The 19,722-nt window shown below is 41.4% G+C and overlaps 1 protein-coding gene across 2 annotated transcripts; it reads right to left on the reverse strand.

Annotated features, from left to right (window-relative positions):
- Positions 1-4,751: 4,751 nt before the first annotated feature.
- LOC108280521 (piwi-like RNA-mediated gene silencing 1) lies at positions 4,752-18,924 on the reverse strand. Of its 2 annotated transcripts, none has more exons than XM_017495571.3 (21): positions 18,817-18,924; positions 18,013-18,124; positions 17,493-17,607; positions 15,487-15,615; positions 14,940-15,154; positions 14,451-14,572; positions 14,288-14,368; positions 13,810-14,007; positions 13,279-13,387; positions 13,037-13,163; positions 12,840-12,957; positions 11,767-11,881; positions 11,488-11,675; positions 11,005-11,077; positions 7,609-7,809; positions 7,310-7,413; positions 6,526-6,596; positions 6,165-6,318; positions 5,958-6,083; positions 5,704-5,851; positions 4,752-5,200 (listed from the first exon to the last, which is right to left on the reverse strand). In XM_017495571.3, the coding sequence occupies exons 2-21, from the start codon at positions 18,079-18,081 to the stop codon at positions 5,084-5,086; spliced, it is 2,580 nt and encodes an 859-aa protein (XP_017351060.1). In that variant the 5' UTR covers positions 18,082-18,124; positions 18,817-18,924; the 3' UTR covers positions 4,752-5,083. The 2 variants fall into 2 exon arrangements, with proteins under 2 accessions (XP_017351060.1, XP_017351061.1); XM_017495572.3 differs by having other exon boundaries at positions 18,827-18,920.
- Between the last annotated feature and the right edge of the window lie 798 nt (positions 18,925-19,722).

Raw genomic sequence — 19,722 nt, forward strand, 5'->3', positions numbered from 1 at the left:
AATCTTTGCAAATTTATTAAAAATAAAAAACAAAAACGCATGGATGAAAAAGGTTGAGGATTTTAATCCGAAGAACACCATCCTGACTGTGAAGCTTATGGCGGTAGCATCATGTTATTGGTGTTGTTTTGCTTGAAGAAGCTCTTGTAAACTTCAAAAGAACAGATGGCATCATGAGGAGGAAGAATTGTCTAGAAACACTGAAGCAAAACCTCATGACATCAGCCACAAAGTTAAAACTTAAACCTAAAAACAGTTAGCTGATGTTAGCTGCATCTATACTTGTGTAAATGTTAGCTAAGAATTTGAACATTCTTCATTTACCGTTACAGAGAGTAGGGATATTTCAAGCAGGAAACTCAAGACATTGAAAACACTTACACAACTGTCAATCACAAATCAATATTGAGTGATGACGAACGTATTTCGATTTTATGTTAAAATTTGGCCGTCGGCAGGTTTATAGTGTCTGCAGCATATGTGATGATGAGCAACTCTTATCCCACATATCGGGGTTACGCATGGGAGTATGGGAGCGCCCTTGCACGCGTGACCGGTATCTGAAGCTTGTGTAAAATCATCACTCTACTTATAGGCCTGCCATGATCAGGTGACGTGGCAATTAAGCGCGTCACATGATATATATATAGCACCTGTGAACCATGCCGCCAGCCTCTATTATCTAAAGCAAAGACACAATTCACAGGCCTGCCCTGGTATGACAAAGCTATGCAACGTCTCGTTCCCCTCTCAACTTCGGCGTTGCATTTAGCATAACAGTATGGGAACGGGAATGCCCACTCCGTCATACCGAGGGTACAGCCTAGGGTAAAGACCCAAGCCCAAGGGTCACTGCAAGACACTCGAGCCCGGGGTGGAATGAATATCCAGGCTGTAATAACGGATGAATGTGTGTGGCGTAGACCATCCCGCAGCAGCACACACATCCTGCAAGGATACCCCTTTGTACAAAGTCTTCGAGGAGGCGACCGCCCTAGTAAAATGAGCTCTGTCACCGCCAAAGCAGACCAGCAGCTGCTCCGACTTACGCCACTAGCCGGAGCAGTGGACGTAAGTACAGAGAGCCCTTACTGGACACAGCAGGTGCATTCCCTCTTGTTCCGGTGTGAGGAATGGAGGGGGCAGAAAGCCTGCAACACCATAGGGTGGGCAGCCGATGTAGGCACTTTAGGAATATAATCCGGCCTAGGATACAGGAAGGCCTTGGCTAATCCAGGGGCAAAGTAAAGGCAGGAAGGGGCAACAGAGAGAGCTTGTAGATCTCCCACTCGCTTGAGAGATGTCAGGGCCAGCAGAAGAGCTACCTTTAGAGTCAGAAGCTTCTCAGAGGCTGACTCTAAGGGCTCAAATGGTGCCCCTGACAGACCTTCCAAGACCACAGAAAGGTCCCAGGAAGGTATGCGCGGCCTGAAGATGAGCCTCAGCCGTCTGACACCACGCATGAACCTCGAAGTTAGAGGATGTTGCCCCACAGAGGCTCCATCAACAGGGGCATGGCTGGCCACGTAAACGTTGATTGTAGAAGGAGCCAACCCTGCTGAGAAATGTTCTTGTAAGAACTCCAGGACTGTAGCTATTGCATAGTTCACTGGGTCTAGCTGACATTCCTCACACCACAAGACAAAAAGCCTCCACTTGAGCGCATACAATTTCCTTGTGGATGGTGCTCTAGCGTTTAACATGGTCTCTACAACCTCAGTTGTGAGACCAGAATCTATGAGCTGGTGCCCCTCAGGGGCCAGACCTACAGTTTCCATAGTTCTGGCCAAGGGTGATAAATCAGCCCTCCGGCTTGAGACAGTAGATCCCTGTGGATGGGAATCTCCCAAGGAGTGCCGTCAAGCAGGGAAATTATTTCCGAGAACCATATTCGAGCTAGCCAATAAGGTGCCACTAGCAGAAGATCTAGACGGTCTTGGCGAACTCTCGCTAGAACTTGTGGGAGCAGAGCGATCGGGGGAAAGCATATAGACGTGACCTCGGCCATGTGTGCACCATAGCGTCCAGCCCCAATCGTGCGGGAGGAGTGAGGGCGAACCACAGCGGGCAGTGTGTTGTCTCCTCGGAGGCGAATACATCCACTTCCGCTTGTCCGAACCTCTGCCATATGGACTCCACCACTTGTGGATGGAGCATCCAACCCCCGGGCCTCAGCCCCTGCCTCGACAGGATGTCTGCCCCTACATTCCGGCTGCCCGGAATGTACATTTCACTCACTGACAAGAACTTTCCCTCTGCCCAGAGAAGGATTAGTTGTGCCTGCCTGAATAGGGGGCGTGAACGTAACCCTCCCTGGTGGTTGATATATGAGACCACCGCTGTGTTGTCTGACACAACTAGCACATGGTGACCTCTCAACTGAGGAAGAAAGAATTTCAGTGCTAGGAATACGGCCCGCATCTCTAGGCGATTTATATGCCACTCCAGATGAGGGCCGCTCCAAAGACCGGAGCTGGACAGCCTTTTATGACTGCACCCCAGCCCGTGAGGGACGCGTCTGTCATTACAGTCTTGCGGTAAGGAGACGCCCCTAGAGTGTGACCCGAGGCTAGAAACTGCGGGCACCACCAAATACTCAGAGCACGTAGGCATCGCCGCGTGACATTGATTACTTTTCAGCCACTACTGAAACAGTCTCATGTGCAATAGGCCCAACGGTATGACGTTGGCTTCTGCTGCCATAAGGCCCAACAGTCTCTCGTAGAGACTGGAGGGGATGCCCAGACCTAGCTTTATCTTGCTCAAAGTTGATAGGATCAATCCTACACGTTGGGGATAGAAACGCCCTCATCGTAATAGAATCCCATACAACACCCAGAAAAGCTGTCCTCTGCACTGGAGAAAGCATTTTTTCTTACTTTTCTTGAGGTTCAACCTGAGCCCCAAGCTCCTCATGTGGACGAGAACATCATCTCGATGTTGAACCGCCTGTTCCCTGGATTGTGCTGGAATTAACCAGTCGCCCAGGTAGTTCAGTACACGGATGCTCTGGAGTCGCAAAGGAGTCAGAGCAGCATCCATGCACTTTGTGAAGGTGCGAAGGGATATAGCTAGCCCGAAGGGAAGAACCCCAAATCGGTATGTGTTCAGGCTGAAAACGTGGGATGGCCTTGGCCAGGGCAGGCCCTGCAGTAGCACTGGGGGCTAACTGCCCTAACAACCTCACGTTCCCTGATACGTCCCTCCGTGGCCAATCAGGACCATTCATTCCTAGCCTGCTTTGCTTTTATGATCATTCTTAGATCAGACCTCTTAGCAGGCTGTGGCTGTGGCCGCCTGGTCCCCCTGGCTTTCTGCAGGGGGAGGCGGGCCACCACACTCGCCTTCTGCGCCTCCCAGCCACTAGCGAGACGACGGGGAAGGAACTGGCCAAACGGCGCCGTTTACTGTTTTGCCTTGCGAAACCTGTCGGCGATGGCATTAACCGCGCCGCCAAACAGGCCTGAAGATTTAACAGGAGAAACCCAACTCCCTTCGGACGAGAAGAGAGCGAGCCAAGAGCATAGTTGCCTAATCGTGAAATGTTCACAATGCTGACAGTTAGACCCCTCGAGGGCTGCTGTAGCATGCTCTATGGGAGCAAGGCATAACACACTTTCTGAAATCTTTCTCGCTCATTATTTCCCTCTCTTTTCTTTTTTCTAAAAAAGGGATAGAAAAGTTTAGAGATTTTGAGAATATATAGAGTAGAAATGAAGCATTTTTTGTCACACAAACAACAGACATGCAGTGTCGCTGAAGAGAATAAGGCTGGCAGCATGGTTCACGCGCTTAATTGCCACATCACCTGATCATGACAGGCCTATAATTAGAGGCATGATTTTACACAAGCTTCAGATACCGGTCACGCGCTCTAGGGCACTCCCATACTGTTACGCTAAATGCAACGTCGAAGTTCCCTTTGAAAGGAAACACATCGATTTCATGCTGTATGTAAGGATGATGTCTCTTGTGTGGAATGACGATAAAACTGCAATTTATAATCTCTGCACTGCTAAAATTTTAGACCAGACCCTGCAGCAGCGAAGCGGGAGTTTCGGCGTAGAGTCTAAATTACTTTTTTTTTTGCCCGTGCTGAATTACAGGGCCAGTACTCCGTTGAAAGATTTAAATGCAGTTGAGTTTACAAAAAATATATATTGCACAGAACAATATACAGTATCTCACAAAAGAGAGTACACCCCTCACATTTTTGTAAATATTTGATTATATCTTTTCATGTGACAACACTGAAGAAATGACACTTTGCTACAATGTAGTGAGTGTACAGCTTGTGTAACAGTATAAATTTGCTGTCCCCTCAAAATAACACATAGCCATTAATGTCTAAACCACTGGCAATAAAAGTGAGTACACCCCTAAGTGAAAATGTCCAAATTGGGCCTTCTAAGTTTTAGAAAGCATCTTGGCATGTTGATTCCCTTTAATGTGTTTGTTGTGCATCATCAAATAAAAGTGGTTTGCCCACCTATTGTCTGAATGTCTCCACTCAGTGCACTTTTATGGTCCATAAGGTACTACTACTTGTTCTTCATTCAGTGTAAATGTAAAAAAGATACAAAAACCAAATGGTATTGTATACTTCATAAATGTTAGGGGTTTTAGAGTGCTCAGAAACCCGTTCTGTTTATGCACAAATCCGACTTGAACTAGTTAGAGCAATGTTAAAAAGAATCCTAGATAACTAATCTGGCACTGTGAAAAATTGGTACGTGAGGAAATGCTGTACACGCTCTACAAGCAATATTTATTTAACCATATTTATAACCATCCTTAACCATAAATATTTTGCCATATTTATTGAACTTAAACAGTTAACCAAAGAACAAAATTAACAGGTGAAATAAAACCTAACGCTTGACAAATTACATTGCATTTTACAAAAAGAAAAACTAAACAGCTATTTCTCAATTTTTATGTTTCTAAATGGGGGGGGGGGGCTGACATGCTTGATTGGATGCAAGTGTCCCAAAACTAGAAACATCAATCAACACATTAACATTAATAATCAACACAAGTTGCTGAGTCACTGACAAGTTGCCAGACGGTGACGCGTGTCCTTTCACAGATAATAGAGCAACTCATCCAGGTTGATGTTGGGCTCTCTGTGGATGCTCTGACCAATCAGGAAAGCCAGTTTGTGGGCGTACTGACAGGGCGCAGGAACTGGCACAATCCCCTTCATGAGGGTCGGGGGTTGGGAAGAGAGAAAGAGAAACAAATAGTTTTGTAAACTATTATCAAAAATACGGAAGTTTCAAAATACATGACGTTTACCCACATAGAAAGCTCACTACGTGCACGTGTAAAGATGACAAACCAGGCAGAACCATGACAACTAGCAGAAAACTCATGCCAGAAATACCTTCAAAGCAAGTAGTTACAGCTAATCTTTAACCCTGCAATTACACGGTTTTAAATTAATCAGAGTGCTGCTTATTAAGCTATTTAGATAAGATTACTAATCGTCACACTGTACGAAACAATCCTTATAAAATCGTGGCCAAATTCTCTAACGAATTAATGCGTGTTCTCTGTTTTTAAATCACACAATGCAGATTCTCTAATGACAAACGTGTGATTAAAGAAAGTGACCACATCCTCAATCCTTACATCAGCATGATCTGGGGTTGTGTAGAAAGCGGGCTTGTATGAACACAAGTGTGTGTGTGTAGCTTTTACCTGCCAGTTGTAATACATGTGGCAGAGTTTGTAGGTGAGTCTCTGCATGTGGTCTGGTTTGAGGCCACTGCTGTCGTACACCACGTTGTAGTGAGTGGGGGCCACGCTGCCAAAGCGCACTGTGTGACTCACGATGAAGAAGTCGTACCTGACAAATCAAGCAGTCAGCGTTTAACAAAACACCAAATGCCACCTGAAGCTGCTATCAGAAAGACCGCCAGAGAAAGAGATCGATTAACTATGCCTCAACACACCACTCGGGTCGCGTGACTTCGGCGTCGATGACTGTCCCGGGAGGAGGGTTGCTCAGTCTGGCGTCGAGGAGAGCGAAGAATCTGGAAGAGATGCGTTTCTTCACCACCAACATGGTCAGTTTGGGCCTGTACACAGAAACACTGACAGCTGAGAGAACACCCAAAGAGTGTGCGTCAAGTCTGTTACCGAGATGTGTCGAGTCTCACGTGTAATCTGCGCCCATGGCCTTGATGGACTGCATGATCTGAGGCACTTCGTAGTCAACTACGCTCAGCAGCATGCCGTCGCCCACGCCGTCTCGGTACACAATGATGCGTGATGGCAAACATTTGTTGAATCTGAAGTAGGCCTTCAGAGCAGCTGAGGAAAAGAAATCAAAACAAAAAGGGATGTCAATGCGCTTCTTAACTGAAACGACAATTCTAAAATTGCTCACTTTTTCTACCATGTTCTGTCAGACTGCAGTGTCAGTATTTAATCCTGAGTGTAAAGTTGGAATTCAAAAGAGACTGCAGTGTAACGAGGTCATTTATGAGCATGATGTCCCTCGCAGAGTTTATTACGTACCCTGCAGAGCCACTTTGAGTCCATCGATGATCTCTTGACCACGGCTCTGCAGAACACACTTTGAAAACCACCTGAGAGAAGGACGGTACTTTGTCATCGTTACAGAGCAGTGGCACATAGCATTAGAAAGCATGGCCCAAACACTTTATGAGTACGATGAAGGTGGCTGTAGCAGCGAGGAAAACTAAATTTCAGAGGATTCCAGACAAAAAAAAAAGGGGGGGGGGGGGGGGGGGGGGGGTGGCTCTGGCCTTCAACTTGAAGTAAATAGAAATACAGAGAACAGTGTGTGAGATTAACAGTGAACCAGCTCAGGCCTGAGTAAAGAAACCTGAAATGCAGGAAGTAGTGTGAGAATTCTCTGAAATTTCCCACCACCGAGCTGAAAAACTCTGGTTCGATTCATAACCTTCATTGATCATTTGTAGTGGTAACAATATGCAGATAATACAAGGGATTAAAAAATATATAAATAAATAAACCATGAGCATGCTGCTATATGTAGAAAGATTATCAATGAACGGCAGGATGATGTAATGTGACGCAACACGTCTTCCTGATGCTTTTTATTCCTTATACCACAGCAATTTGGGAACAATTAAACATGTTATTCATTAAAAGAATAGATATTGTCCTTTTCCTCTCTCCTAAAGTTACAATAAACCACAAAGGATAGTCCTCTCTTCTGAAAACTGGTGGAAAGTTCAAATCTAAAAGTCTAGTTAATTAAATACGACCCTTCTTAAAAGTTGTTTACAGTGTCCACACATCATGCTTTAAGTACCTGGACATGCTCTGGTTGAGGCTGGCCACCAGTGCACCGATGGATCTCTTTCCTGCGGCAGTGTCGTGGTAGCAGTCAATACCAACAATCATCAGGTGCTTCAACTGAAAGAGCACGAGAAGTCACTAAAACAATGTTTAATAGAATAACATCAAGGTTGGGAGGTGCCACTGTTGATCAGTTACAAGATCAGATATGCTTTTAAGTGATGATTTTGGCTCTAGTTGAAATCACAATGCCGGCTAGATTTCAGTTACTTGAAAAACGCCCAGTGCTTGAAGAACACAACAGAACCGTACCGGGATCTCGACGCTCCACAGCTCTCCTCCCATCTTGCAATTCATCTGCAAGGCGATCTTTGTGGCTATGGTCATGAGGGTCTGAGGTCTGCTGAGGGTACGAGCCACCACACACTGGCTTGGAGTGGGACAGTCCACACACAGGTACTTCTTCACACAATCGTATTTATCCTTACGGTTGGTTGACAGGATCACAACCACCTTACACACATGATTTAAAGTGAGTGTGTGAGAAAAAGTAATGGTAATCTGTAGACTAAGGCTGTTAATCATAATATTTCTATGCCATATGCTTAGACCCATAAAGTGTATACTGTGACAGAAATCACACAGCAGCAGTTGCACTACACTACTTGTCACATCACAAAAGCTGAAACGACTTTAACAAAGAAAAACAAACAGCAATATCCTTAAACATTCAAGTTTTTTTTTTTTTTTTTTTAAACAAACAGCAGTTTCATTTGACTTATTTACTAGAAATGTCATGATACTACCGTAAAAAGCCGCAACTTTTTTCCCATGCTTTGAACCTCGCGGCTTAAACAATGACGCGGCTAATTTATGGATTTTTCCCGCTTTCACAAGCTTCATTCATGCCGCCAAAAAACGGTGCAAAAAAAAAAAAAAAAAAGATTCTGTGACGTGCTCAGTTTTTTGGCGGCATGAAGCTTTAGACCAATGAAATTGCCGAACAGGTTAAGGTCAAACAACTTTTTAGTTTACTGTTTCGAGCGCGCTCAAACTTCATCATTCTGATTACGGTCGTCATTTTGTCACCCTCATCATGGCAAAGACACGGAGAAATGCACATGATGCAACTTTCAAGTTGAAGGCGATTGATCTGGCTGTTGGAAAAGGAAATAGAGCTGCTGCACGCGAGCTTGGTCTTAATGAGTCGATGATAAGACATTGGAAACAGCAGCGTGAGGAATTGACTCAGTGCAAAAAGACAACTAAAGCTTTCAGAGGGAAGAAAAGCAGATGGCCCGAACTAGAAAATGAGCTCGAAGACTGGGTCAAACACACAGAGCAGACGGCTGAGGTGTTAACTGTGCAGATCCGACTGAAAGCCAAAACAATCGCCACCGCAATGAAGTTTGAGGATTTTAGAGGTGGACCATCGTGGTGCCTCAGATTTATGAGACGTAAAGGCCTGTTCATCAGGGTACGGACGAGTCTGTGTCAGCAGCTCCCTATTGATTACGAGGGAAAAGTTTCAAACTTCCGCAAATTCACTGATGCAAAGAAAGCGGAGCATTCCATTGGCCCGCACGACATCATAAATATGGAGGAGGTTCCTCTGACGTTTGACCTGCCTCTCACTCAGACTGTCAACAGGAAAGGCAAATAATCAGTCACGCTGAAAACAACTGGGCATGGGGGAAAAAATAAAAAATTAAAAAAAATAAATAAATAAAACGCACTTCACCCGTGTTCTGACCTGCACGGCATCGGGAGAAAAGCTTCCACCGATGGTGATTTTTAAACGCATGACCATGCCAAAAGAAACATTTCCGAGAGGAATTGTTGTGAAAGTCAACAAGAAAGGATGGATGACGGAAAGCCTAATGCATGAATGGCATACGGAGTGTTACGGCAAGCGACCGGGAGGGTTCTTTCACAGAAACAAGGCATTGCTCGTTTTGGACAGCATGAGGGCCCACATAACAGATTCGGTGAAAGAAGCCATCAAGAGGACAAACTCAATTCCAGCTGTGATTCCTGGGGGCACAAAGTATTTGCAGCCACTCGACATCAGTGTGAATCGTGCATTTAAAAGTGGTGCTCCGTGTTCAGTGGGAGGCTTGGATGACAAGTGGGGAGAAATCCTTCACTAAAACGGGCCGCATGCGAAGAGCAACTTATGGTCAAGTCTGCCAGTGGGTCCTGACAGCGTGGAGCATTGTCAAAAAAGTCCACTATCATCAACGGGTTTCGAAAGGCTGGACTGCTGCGTGCTGAAGAGGGCAACATGAGCTCAGCGGAGAATTTGCCTCCGGATGAAAGTGACAAGAGCGACAATGAAAACGATCCGATATCGGATGAAGCAATTCTGAGGCTATTCAACGCCGACACCGAAGGAGATGACTTCAGTGGTTTCAGTGCACAAGAGGAGGAAGATAGTGACCAATGACTTTCTTGGTAGGGTACTGTTTACTGCTAATTTTTTAATTAAAGCCTATTTGTTTTGTTAAAGCCTATTTATTTTTGTTACAAGCCGTGTTTCGTTAAAGCTTGTGTAAAGTTAATTTGTTTCAATGTGACGTTACCGGTAGGCATCCGCGGCTTATAGACGTGCGGCTTATTTATGTTCAAAATAATTTTTTTTTTTTTTAAATTCAGTGGGTGCGGCTTATATTCAGGTGCGCTCAATAGTCCAGAAATTACGGTAGCTTTTATTTTCCTTAATCAAAACCTTGAGTATCAGCCGATACCCATCAGATATTGTTTATTAATATCTACAACACTCATTATTTTAACTTTAGCACTCAGTTTACCATTAAACTTTCATACAAATAAACCGGTACATAAAGTATGAATATAATAAATTCAATCCTAGCGAAAGAACAGTAAAGTCTCTTTTACATGCATCAGTTATATGATTTGATACAAGTTTTCTCTGATAGCAGCTTAAAAAAGGTGGATCAGCTATCAGGTCCTGGATCAGTGCTATATATTATCTACCCATAGTAATGTGTGTGTGTGGGGGGGGGTTTCCCCCTCCCTTTTTTCAAATCAAAGTCCTTTCAATCATATATTTCATATCACATTCAAGCAGTTATCTAATCAACCAATCATATGCCAGCAGCACAATGTATAAAATCATGCGGGTACAGGTCAAGAGCTTCAGTTAATGTGTATATCAAACAACCATGACATTGGTACCAAATGGGCTGGTTTGAGTATTTCAGAAATAAGCCGTTTCCATCCACAACTGTTGCTCACTCAATGTTTTTTGCACCATTCTTAGCAAACTCTACAAACTGTTCTGTGTGAAAAGCCCAAGAGATCAGCAATTTCTGACATACTCAAACCAGCCCATCTGATACAAACAACCATGCCACAGTAAAAGTCACAGATCACAATTTCCACCCATTGTGATGCTTGACTTCACTCAAGTTCTTTTTATGCATCATGCTGCTGCCCCATGATTGAAATAACTATGAGTATGAGGGTGTTCCTAATAAAATGGACAGCGAGTGTATTATTCATTCAAATAATGAATATAATGTTAGTCACATTACTAGATACATGTATGGTTTTTCTAAGCAATGATACATTTTCTATACCTTAACCCCTAAAAAGTACAGATGCTAACATGAACATTTTCAGCATAGTAATATGAATCATAAACTACATTGGCACACTTGATTCTACCCAGTGTGTGAGACCCACCATCTGAACTTGTTGCCCCACGTTCTGCTGCAGAGCTCTCAGCAGAGCCTCCTGCCGATCATCGTACTCGACCCTGCATAGAGGGGAAAAAAATTAAGTGGGGGAAATAAACAGTGTGAACGCTGCAATTAAGATATGATCCTTGCACAACATCACTCTGGTTCAAATAAAACACTACACACAGTAACCACTGCCTTCCGCTATGAATGAAAGGAAAACTGTCGAGTAGCTCTTCATTTGCCAAGACCATTGAAACATTTGTGCCTAACTGATCAACTGCAGCTGAATATGGACAATATTAGAGCAAAGTTCTGCACTACCTAATTGACGAGGAACGCTTTAATAATTTGAAATCAACAGTGCTACACACTACCATCCCTTTCATGAAGCTCATGAGGAGTGAAATTTAAATAGGAGCCCAGGACGCAGTAATGGCACAGGCTACAATTTCTTTCTAAACACTGGTCAAGTGTGTTGGCTCACATTCCCGGCCTCTGAAGGCGTATGCCCATGGGCCCCGACACTTTGTTGAGGGTCTGCAGCAGTGAGTGAGCGACATCAGCGTTACGGCGCGTATAGAACAGCAGCCAGTTCTCCAGAGGCATGCTGGTCATCAGAGGAAGACCTCGCATCTCTTTAGACCAATCCGCGACCCACGGGTTGTACTCGTACTGTATACACACACAAAAATAAACTCGACTCAGCAACAGTGCGTCACGCGTCACGTACAGTTCTCTCCGTGTGTTCTGGGGTCCCTCTTACTGCTCTGGCTCCCTGTTGGATCCTCTCAGCAGGAAGAACTCTTCCAGTCAGCTTCAGCAGCTTGTTCTCAAAGCTTAGACCCCATGTGCTGAGCGTAGTCTGAGCACTGGCATTCCTGGAAGAGATTCACTGAAAAATTCAGCAGTGTAAATTGGTACAACGTCGTGGCGCAACCGCAAACCATCGGACCTCATTTGGGTGGCTGTCAGCCAGGGCGAGGCAATTTTTTTTTTTTTTATTTTTTATTTTTTTTTTTTTAAGTTGAGGACACTGTATGGGCCACATGCACATTATCGTGCAGGCTTGTGTGCTTTGTGTTAGCTTACAAATGCATGCGTTTTATTTCTCGAACAAGTTGAACGTACACTACGGGTCAAAAGTTTAGACACTTTTTTTTCCTCTCTACATTTGAGAATAAAAAGACATCAAAACCCTGTAATAACTCAAATGGAACTAGGGGAATTATGTTGTATGAACAATCCAAAATAATTTCATATTTTAGCATCTTCAAAAGAGACACCTTTTTGCCTATAATTTCCAGAAATGAATTCTTGGCATTTTCTCGACCGATTTCTTGAGAAATCTCCCAGAGAAGCTTTTTAAACTGTATTAAAGGAGTTACCACCTACGCCGGACAATCATCAGCTGCTTTTCGGAAAATTTCGCTATGAGTCATCCGTTTAAAACACTACTTTTTTGTAAACATTACTTTTCTAATGAAAAAAATGAATGTTAATTTCAAACATTTAATCATACACCTTCAGATCAAAAGGCTTTTAAGATCATGAGAAACATTTCAGTCGAGTGTCTCCAAACTTTTGACCGGTAGTGTAGATCTACCATTAAACATAATTATGTAATCAGAAAACATATGCATATATGCACACTACAAATGTTTATTTTGTAAAAATTTCTCTGGCTTGCACGTTAAGGATGAATTTCTAAATGTAAAAAATTTATATCCGGAATTTATAAGTTTCTGTAAAGCTGCTTTGTGACAACGCCCGCTGTAAAACACGCTATACAGACAAAAACAGAATTGAATAAATAATGCAGTCGCTTTTATCCAGTACCTGTTCATGCTGTTGATGAATCTGTTGAGGCGGTTCTCCCGCTGTTCTGGGGTCAGTCTGGTGTGAGTGGAAAGGTCCCTCATGATGTTAAAGTCATTGCGCATCTTATCAGTCAGACCTGAGCAAGTTACAACAATTAACGCTCTAAGAAGCAGACAATGATTAAGCGCTGTGTTTCTCCCGCCCCTCAGACTGACCTGTGAGGTAGCAGAACTCCGGGATGAGTAAGACAGGTCCTGGTGGAGGAGCCCCTGCAGGACCCAACCTCCTAATGTGACTTACCAGCAGAACCTGGTTCCTATCAGTGATCTGCAGATCGTATCTCTAAAAAAATATATATTATATCCCACAAAGAAATTAAGACAGAAACAAAGTCAACAGTGAAATGAGGCTCAGCTGTACATCTGGGAACCTTGAGCATCTTTTAGAACTCGCCTACCGAACTGAAGTACTCATTGAAACTTATATCAGTGTCTCCTCTCGTAAAGGTGTTGTTGGGAGTTTGGTCCCAAGCAATGTCATCGATCCTGTACGTCTTGTTGTTGTACCTTGCAAATATTTATTAAAGCGTAGAAATAAAATCAGCATATCAAACATTTAACCATTTAATGATCAAATATATAGGCAAGCACATGTAGGTTTGCTAATGGCGTTCAAGCACCACAGCACGTTATTTAACACTAAAATACAGTGGAAAAATAATAAAAGCTTGGTGCAACAATAACACCTGTAATCAGCTAATTGTAAGTAATTGGTCAGAATTATTTCTGAAATACCAAAATGTGCATTGTGATTAATTATGAATATCATCTCATCCATTTCAATTGTGTTAGCTAACCACAGAAATGAGCACCGATTACAGAACATATTCCTACTTCTACATAACTCCTTCTAGTAGATCTACCTCATTTAAATTTTTTTCTCTCTTTTAAATAGTGTTGACAGCGTGTGCGTTGGTGTGGGCTATTACTTGGTGAGAACAATGACGCCGACCAGCTCCTTGGTGCAGATGTCCACAAAGCGCTGGTCTCCACACTGATGTCTCAGATTGCCCATGAAGTCAAGAACAGTCTCGCTGCGCAAAACCTTATGGCTCACATCAAGACACAGCATGATGCTGGACTCATACTGCAGGATGCTGGTCACAAAGCCAGGCCAGATGGTCAACCTGCAAAGAAAAAAAACAATACAGGTCAAATGCTTCATAAGCCCACATACACTCGTTTAAAAATATATATATATATATATATATATATATATATATATATATATATATATATATATATATATATATATATATATATATATATATATATATATCAGTTTTGCCACAATGTTATTCTGCAACAACTACTTATTCGTGTGCAACAATGCCCATTGTACACCCGTGTTAAACCTGCAGGAGTGGAGCTCCTGTACACACACACACACACACAAAGAGCAAGTACCTGTGCTGAGGGATGTTCAGGGGGTCCTCGGGGTTGTAATAGTGACGGCCGATCTGCTGCATGTTTAGAATCTTCAGAATCCTGAAAACAACTGAAGTTGAACAACTGGGACGAAGGAAATAATCAGCGAAATTTACTGCTCAATAGAATTCTCTCCTCATACCTCTTGAAGATAATGTTGTAGAACTGCAGGCACACGGGTGAGGATGGAGGCAGTTCGTTGGTCAGCGTGACAGTGATCTGGACTTTCTCTCCCTTCTTGCTCTCAGACCACAGCACCGTCTCCTAGAGAAACACTAGTACCATTAGCTCTCTAAACAAGTAGAGAGCCCTGAAAGTAACGCCACAGCATTTTCTCTACCCGCTTGACATGTGTATTTATGATTACAATGGACAGTAATGAACATGTTTCCCTGTACCAAAAACAGCAAAAATCCCTTTGACCTAAAATTTGTCTATAATGTTATAGACAAATGCTGTTTCACATCAGTTAAGAGAATCTAACTACCTTTAGCTCAAGAGTTTGGAGTAAACAGCCTTTTCTATTATTTTCCAGTACATGAAAACATTGAAATTGTTGATGGAAAAAAATAGACAAAATATACATTAATAAAATATGGGAGTATTCATTTGTTTGCATGTAACCATTTACAGTGTTAGAAAGACGATGAGGCAGGAAGAGAATGCTTCCATCGAAGGTCTTCGCTTTGCCCAGGAGTTCCTCGTGATTATAGAGCAGCGCAAAGCGCAAGCGCCGAGACTCCATATGAGGTTTAAAGTCCACATGGTACTGATACAGAACCCACTGGGGCCGAGACAGCAGGCGCACATAGTTGGCCCTGAGCTCAATGGGTGATCCAGACAATCCTAAAAAAAAAATAAAGTAAATGAAAAATAAATAAATAAATAAATAATAAATTAAGCCCACCACAAATCATAGAGCAACAGAAAAGTGTTACAGCAGCAAAGTTTGCATTTGCAAATACATCACTCAAATATACTTTTCAATTTAACGCTGTACAAATGACAGTGTCTGAAGTAACTAGGGCGCTCATATTTGCTTATAAACTCTTGCTTTTTACGATCATTTAAGAACAAAATAGCATTTGAATAAACACACTTATTTAAAAAAAACTACGTCTACATAATTATCCAACGCAATTAAAGGATTAAAATACAAAATGAAAATCAGCACTGACCCGTCTTGGACTCCTTGACATGTTCCATCAGTTGCCGAGTGTTGACTCCAGAATCATGGAAGTCCCGCCTGCGTCCTCCTCTCTCACCGAGCTTCACTTGCTGGAAACCTGCGGAAATCTGGAGAACGGCTGGAGAAACAATAGGACAAATAAGACATCTGTATGCCTTACTACTGTCATGAATAGCTTTTATTAAATCAGCTACATGGCCTTAGATTTCAGAAGACTATATCACAAGCTGCATAACGTTGCAAAACAAGGGTGATTATTCTAATTTGAAATTAGAGCCGCAACAACTAATCGATAATCAATTCACAAAATCGCTGTCAACGAAGCTCAGTATCGTTTAGTTGGTCTGCACAGGTCACGTTTGCTCGTTGCGTTACTCCGGTTTCGAAAACACGCATTGGAGAGCGCAGACCAAAGTTGTGTTGGGGAAACTGGTGCGAGTTGCTTAATAAATTCAGCTTACTTAAAGTTTGTCATTATATATTTGCATGCTTGCAGTGTAAATTCTGTCATTTATTATAACTGGAGCAATCTGTTTATAACGAGGCCACGCTGCCGCTCACTCGCAATGTAGTGCAACAAGATCTGTAATGTTAAATTAAAACAGTAAACATAAGTAAAACTATATGTTTAGATTTTATTCACTTAAGACTGTAGTTTAAATATCGGTGCTTTTTGTGCATAAAACAACGGTTTGTCCAATTTCCAGTCAGGTTCCAGCCAGGTGCTCAGGTTCAGGAGGAAATATTACTAACATTTCTCCCTTATTGGCTCACCAAAAGGGCCAAAACTCATGTGCAGATGTGGCAGTATCTATGGAGCATTTAAGTATACGAGGGGGGACCCAAAAATTCCCAGAACTGTTTAAAAAATAATAAAAATAACAATAATAAAAAATATATATATATATATATATATATATATATATATATATATATATATATATATATATACTGTTATAAAACTGAAGGTGTCTACAGGAAAGCATCAAGAAAAGAAGGTCTGGAGATGTGGCGCACTCAGAACTGGATCTTGCACGACAGTGAACCTGTACACACTGCACTGTCAGTCAAGGGGTTTTTAACCAGCAACAATGCGGTTACTCCGCTTCACACCAACTAGGTTAGATTTCGCTCTAAGAGACTTGGATTTGATGCCTAAATGAAATAAGACACAGGAGGCTCTAGACATTAGGGCTGGGTATTGCAACCAATTTGGAGATTCGATTCTTTATATGGTTTCGTTTCCATATCGATTAGTTATCGATATTTAATTTAAAATGTTAGTTTTGCAGACATGGAATCCAAGTTTTAATATAAATGCTGGTAACAGAAACCCTCTTAACTATATTACTGAAATTCACATTTACTTTAACAATAGGGCCCCACACAATTATGTTCAATTACTTTTAGCAACAAACTTTGTAACAAGAAATCAATGTGCATACAATGCACACAAGGTAAGCACAAACTGCACACTACTGTAAAAAATAATTGTGAATGTGTAACAGTGAAATTCGTTAACAACCAGAAATAAAACCGTTTTCAAAATTCAAAACATGAAATGGCGACATCTTCAGGACGAGAGACGAACTACAGATAATATTCACATCCTCTCAAGTAAAGCAGGTGCATTAAGAAACGATTCTGTGATTCCTGAATCTATCTCGTTTTGTTAAACTGAAGATCGATTAAAATCGGAGAATCAATTGTTACCCAGCCCTACTAGACATGATGACAAAAGATGATTACAGGAAATGTTTCCAGGGATGAGAGAAACCCTGAGACAAGTGTATTGCATCTTGAGAGTACTTAGAAGAGGATAAAAGGAGTTTTATATCACTAGATTTGAATTTATTTATTTTTTTTTTTTTTACAATTCCAGGATTTTTTGCCCCCCCCCCCAACAACAATTATCTTAACAGGAAAGAATCTGATAGTTGTGGACAGCTAAATGTCTGGACATATTGTCAAGATACAGTGGTAATTTAAAGCTACCTTCCGCTGTCACAGCCCCTGGGGCTGATTTCTGTCTTCCCCTCCCTATTATGGGCTCTCCCTCAGAGGGCGGCAGCCGCGCAGGTCGAGCTGCCTCCTGAGGCGGAGGTGGTTGCTGGAAATGAAAACGTTGTGTCAGAAGGATTGTATGCAAAAAAGGGAAATAACGCAGTGCATGAAAATGTTTTGTTTCTTGAAATGTAATAGGAGGTTAGCTTTGTTTAAAAATGTATACATCTTTTAAACCACACTTCGCGAACCTCGGGTGAAGGTCATTCGCTGAGGAGACAGCCAGGCTTGGTATTTATGTACAAGCTTTAAGTAAATCTAGTCATTGATAAATAGAGAATTGATCCGTTTAATTTAGAATATTTTCCTTTTACTGTAACAACTTTCATTCTTGTATAAAACAAACTCTTGAAAGAGGCGATTCGCGAAAATACAAATTGTTGCTTGCAGAGCGGGTTAATGTAGTTAGAAAAACAGACAAGTTTTAACGAAGGAAAATGTGCATCCTTACCGCGCCTGGAGCTCCAATCTCTTGGCCGCGCGCTCTGCCACGGGATCTGGATCGCGCACGTCCGGACATGTCTACTTAATTCAACCCTTTTTTAAATCCACCAAAACTATAACTGAATACAAAAAAAAAAAATACATCTATATATCTATATATATATATCTATATATATATATATATATATATATATATATATATATATATATATATATATATATATATATATATATATATATATATTATATATATACACACATACACACACACACACCTATATATGTATAGGTTAAACATCTAAACACGAACCACAGACCAAGCACGCGCTCCACACCTGATTGCCTAGCACCTTTTCTTAATAAAAACATTGTTTTTAAATAAAGAAGTATCGATTAAATAGGTTTTTTTTGCATAAAGAAAAGTTAAGCTCGTCATGGGAATACATCAAGAAGTTTGAATAAAAATTGTCCAATTTTGTATGTGTTAATACAAAAAAAAGCGTTATGCTAATCATGATGGAGGCGAAAAAACGATGAAGCTAGGCGTTTACGACCAAAAGGATTTTTTTTAACGTAATTCATATTATTGCCTGACTCAAAGCACTTTTAATACTTGTTTTTCTGTACAAAACTTGAAGAAAATTTTTCTTCGATTCTTATAATTTAGATTAAGGCGCATGGGCTAATTATCTGACTAAAACTGGCTGGCATTTGCACGCTACTTACTACAAACTAATTAATTAGCATTAGTTTAAAAACGAGAAGACCTTTCTAAATATAACTATTAAAGTAAACATTATATTTCGCTTACACATCCACACCTCGAGAATCCAGTCCTGACAAAGAGCTCAATTAACCTTCGACCAGCTGCCTTGCACTGTCCTCTTCACCAAAAGGTATCAATCCGCACCGCATTTATCACACTTATTTTAAAATGTTCATTATATATATTAATTATAGTTTCTGTTTTTTATTCTTTGTTTTGGTCATTATTCCATATTATATGTACTGATATTTTTTTAAAAGTCCATTTTAAAATATATATATATATATATATAAGACAATGTACTATTTTCACTGGAAGAATACTATTCTTAGTTCAATTAGGGTAGTGAGATGAACATCGGCGCTACTTTTTCTCTTTGACCTCAATTAGAAGATGGCGCAGGTGGCACGAGTTTCAATTCAAAATGGCGGAAAGACGTTTAAAAGCTGATAGTTTCAGTTTTTACTTAAAAAGAATGGGTAAAGATATTAATAAACTGTCTGCATGTTCAAACTTTACTTCCTCTTCGAATGTAGGCCTATTCCACAATCAATTAAATGGCGGTCGTGTCAGTGTCCATAAAATATTTGCTATTGTGAATATTCTGTGGGAAAAAATGTTCACTATTATCACATTGACTTTAAGGAACCAGTGATCCTGTTGGGAAAAAGGAGGGGGGAAAACACTACAAAAATCCGACGGGCTGTTATGGGAATTGGCTTAATGGCTTCCAGTACATGGTACTTTTCACATAATTCTTGAAGTTTGATGATGAGCTCACATTACTGTCTCTCTGGAGTTTCCCATGTTTTCCCCAGCAGTTATTGAGGAACTCTGCTAATACTCTAATACTTTTCTTATACTTTTCCATAATAAATGAATTATTTATATGATGAGTTAACTGCTACGGAACAGAAAACTATTTAGACTTTATTTTAAACCATAATAAAT

This window comes from Ictalurus punctatus, chromosome 20, assembly GCF_001660625.3.
Source record: "Ictalurus punctatus breed USDA103 chromosome 20, Coco_2.0, whole genome shotgun sequence".
Taxonomy (NCBI): domain Eukaryota; kingdom Metazoa; phylum Chordata; class Actinopteri; order Siluriformes; family Ictaluridae; genus Ictalurus; species Ictalurus punctatus.

Excerpts from the sequence above, each read along its gene's own strand:
- LOC108280521 (XM_017495571.3), bottom strand. The coding sequence starts at position 18,081 with ATGTCCGGACGTGCGCGATCCAGATCCCGTGGCAGAGCGCGCGGCCAA. Across the intron at positions 14,008-14,287 it reads CTGAACATCCCTCAGCACAG|GTTGACCATCTGGCCTGGCT; the intron begins GTACTTGCTCTT and ends TTTTCTTTGCAG. Across the intron at positions 6,597-7,309 it reads CTCAACCAGAGCATGTCCAG|GTGGTTTTCAAAGTGTGTTC; the intron begins GTACTTAAAGCA and ends TCCTTCTCTCAG.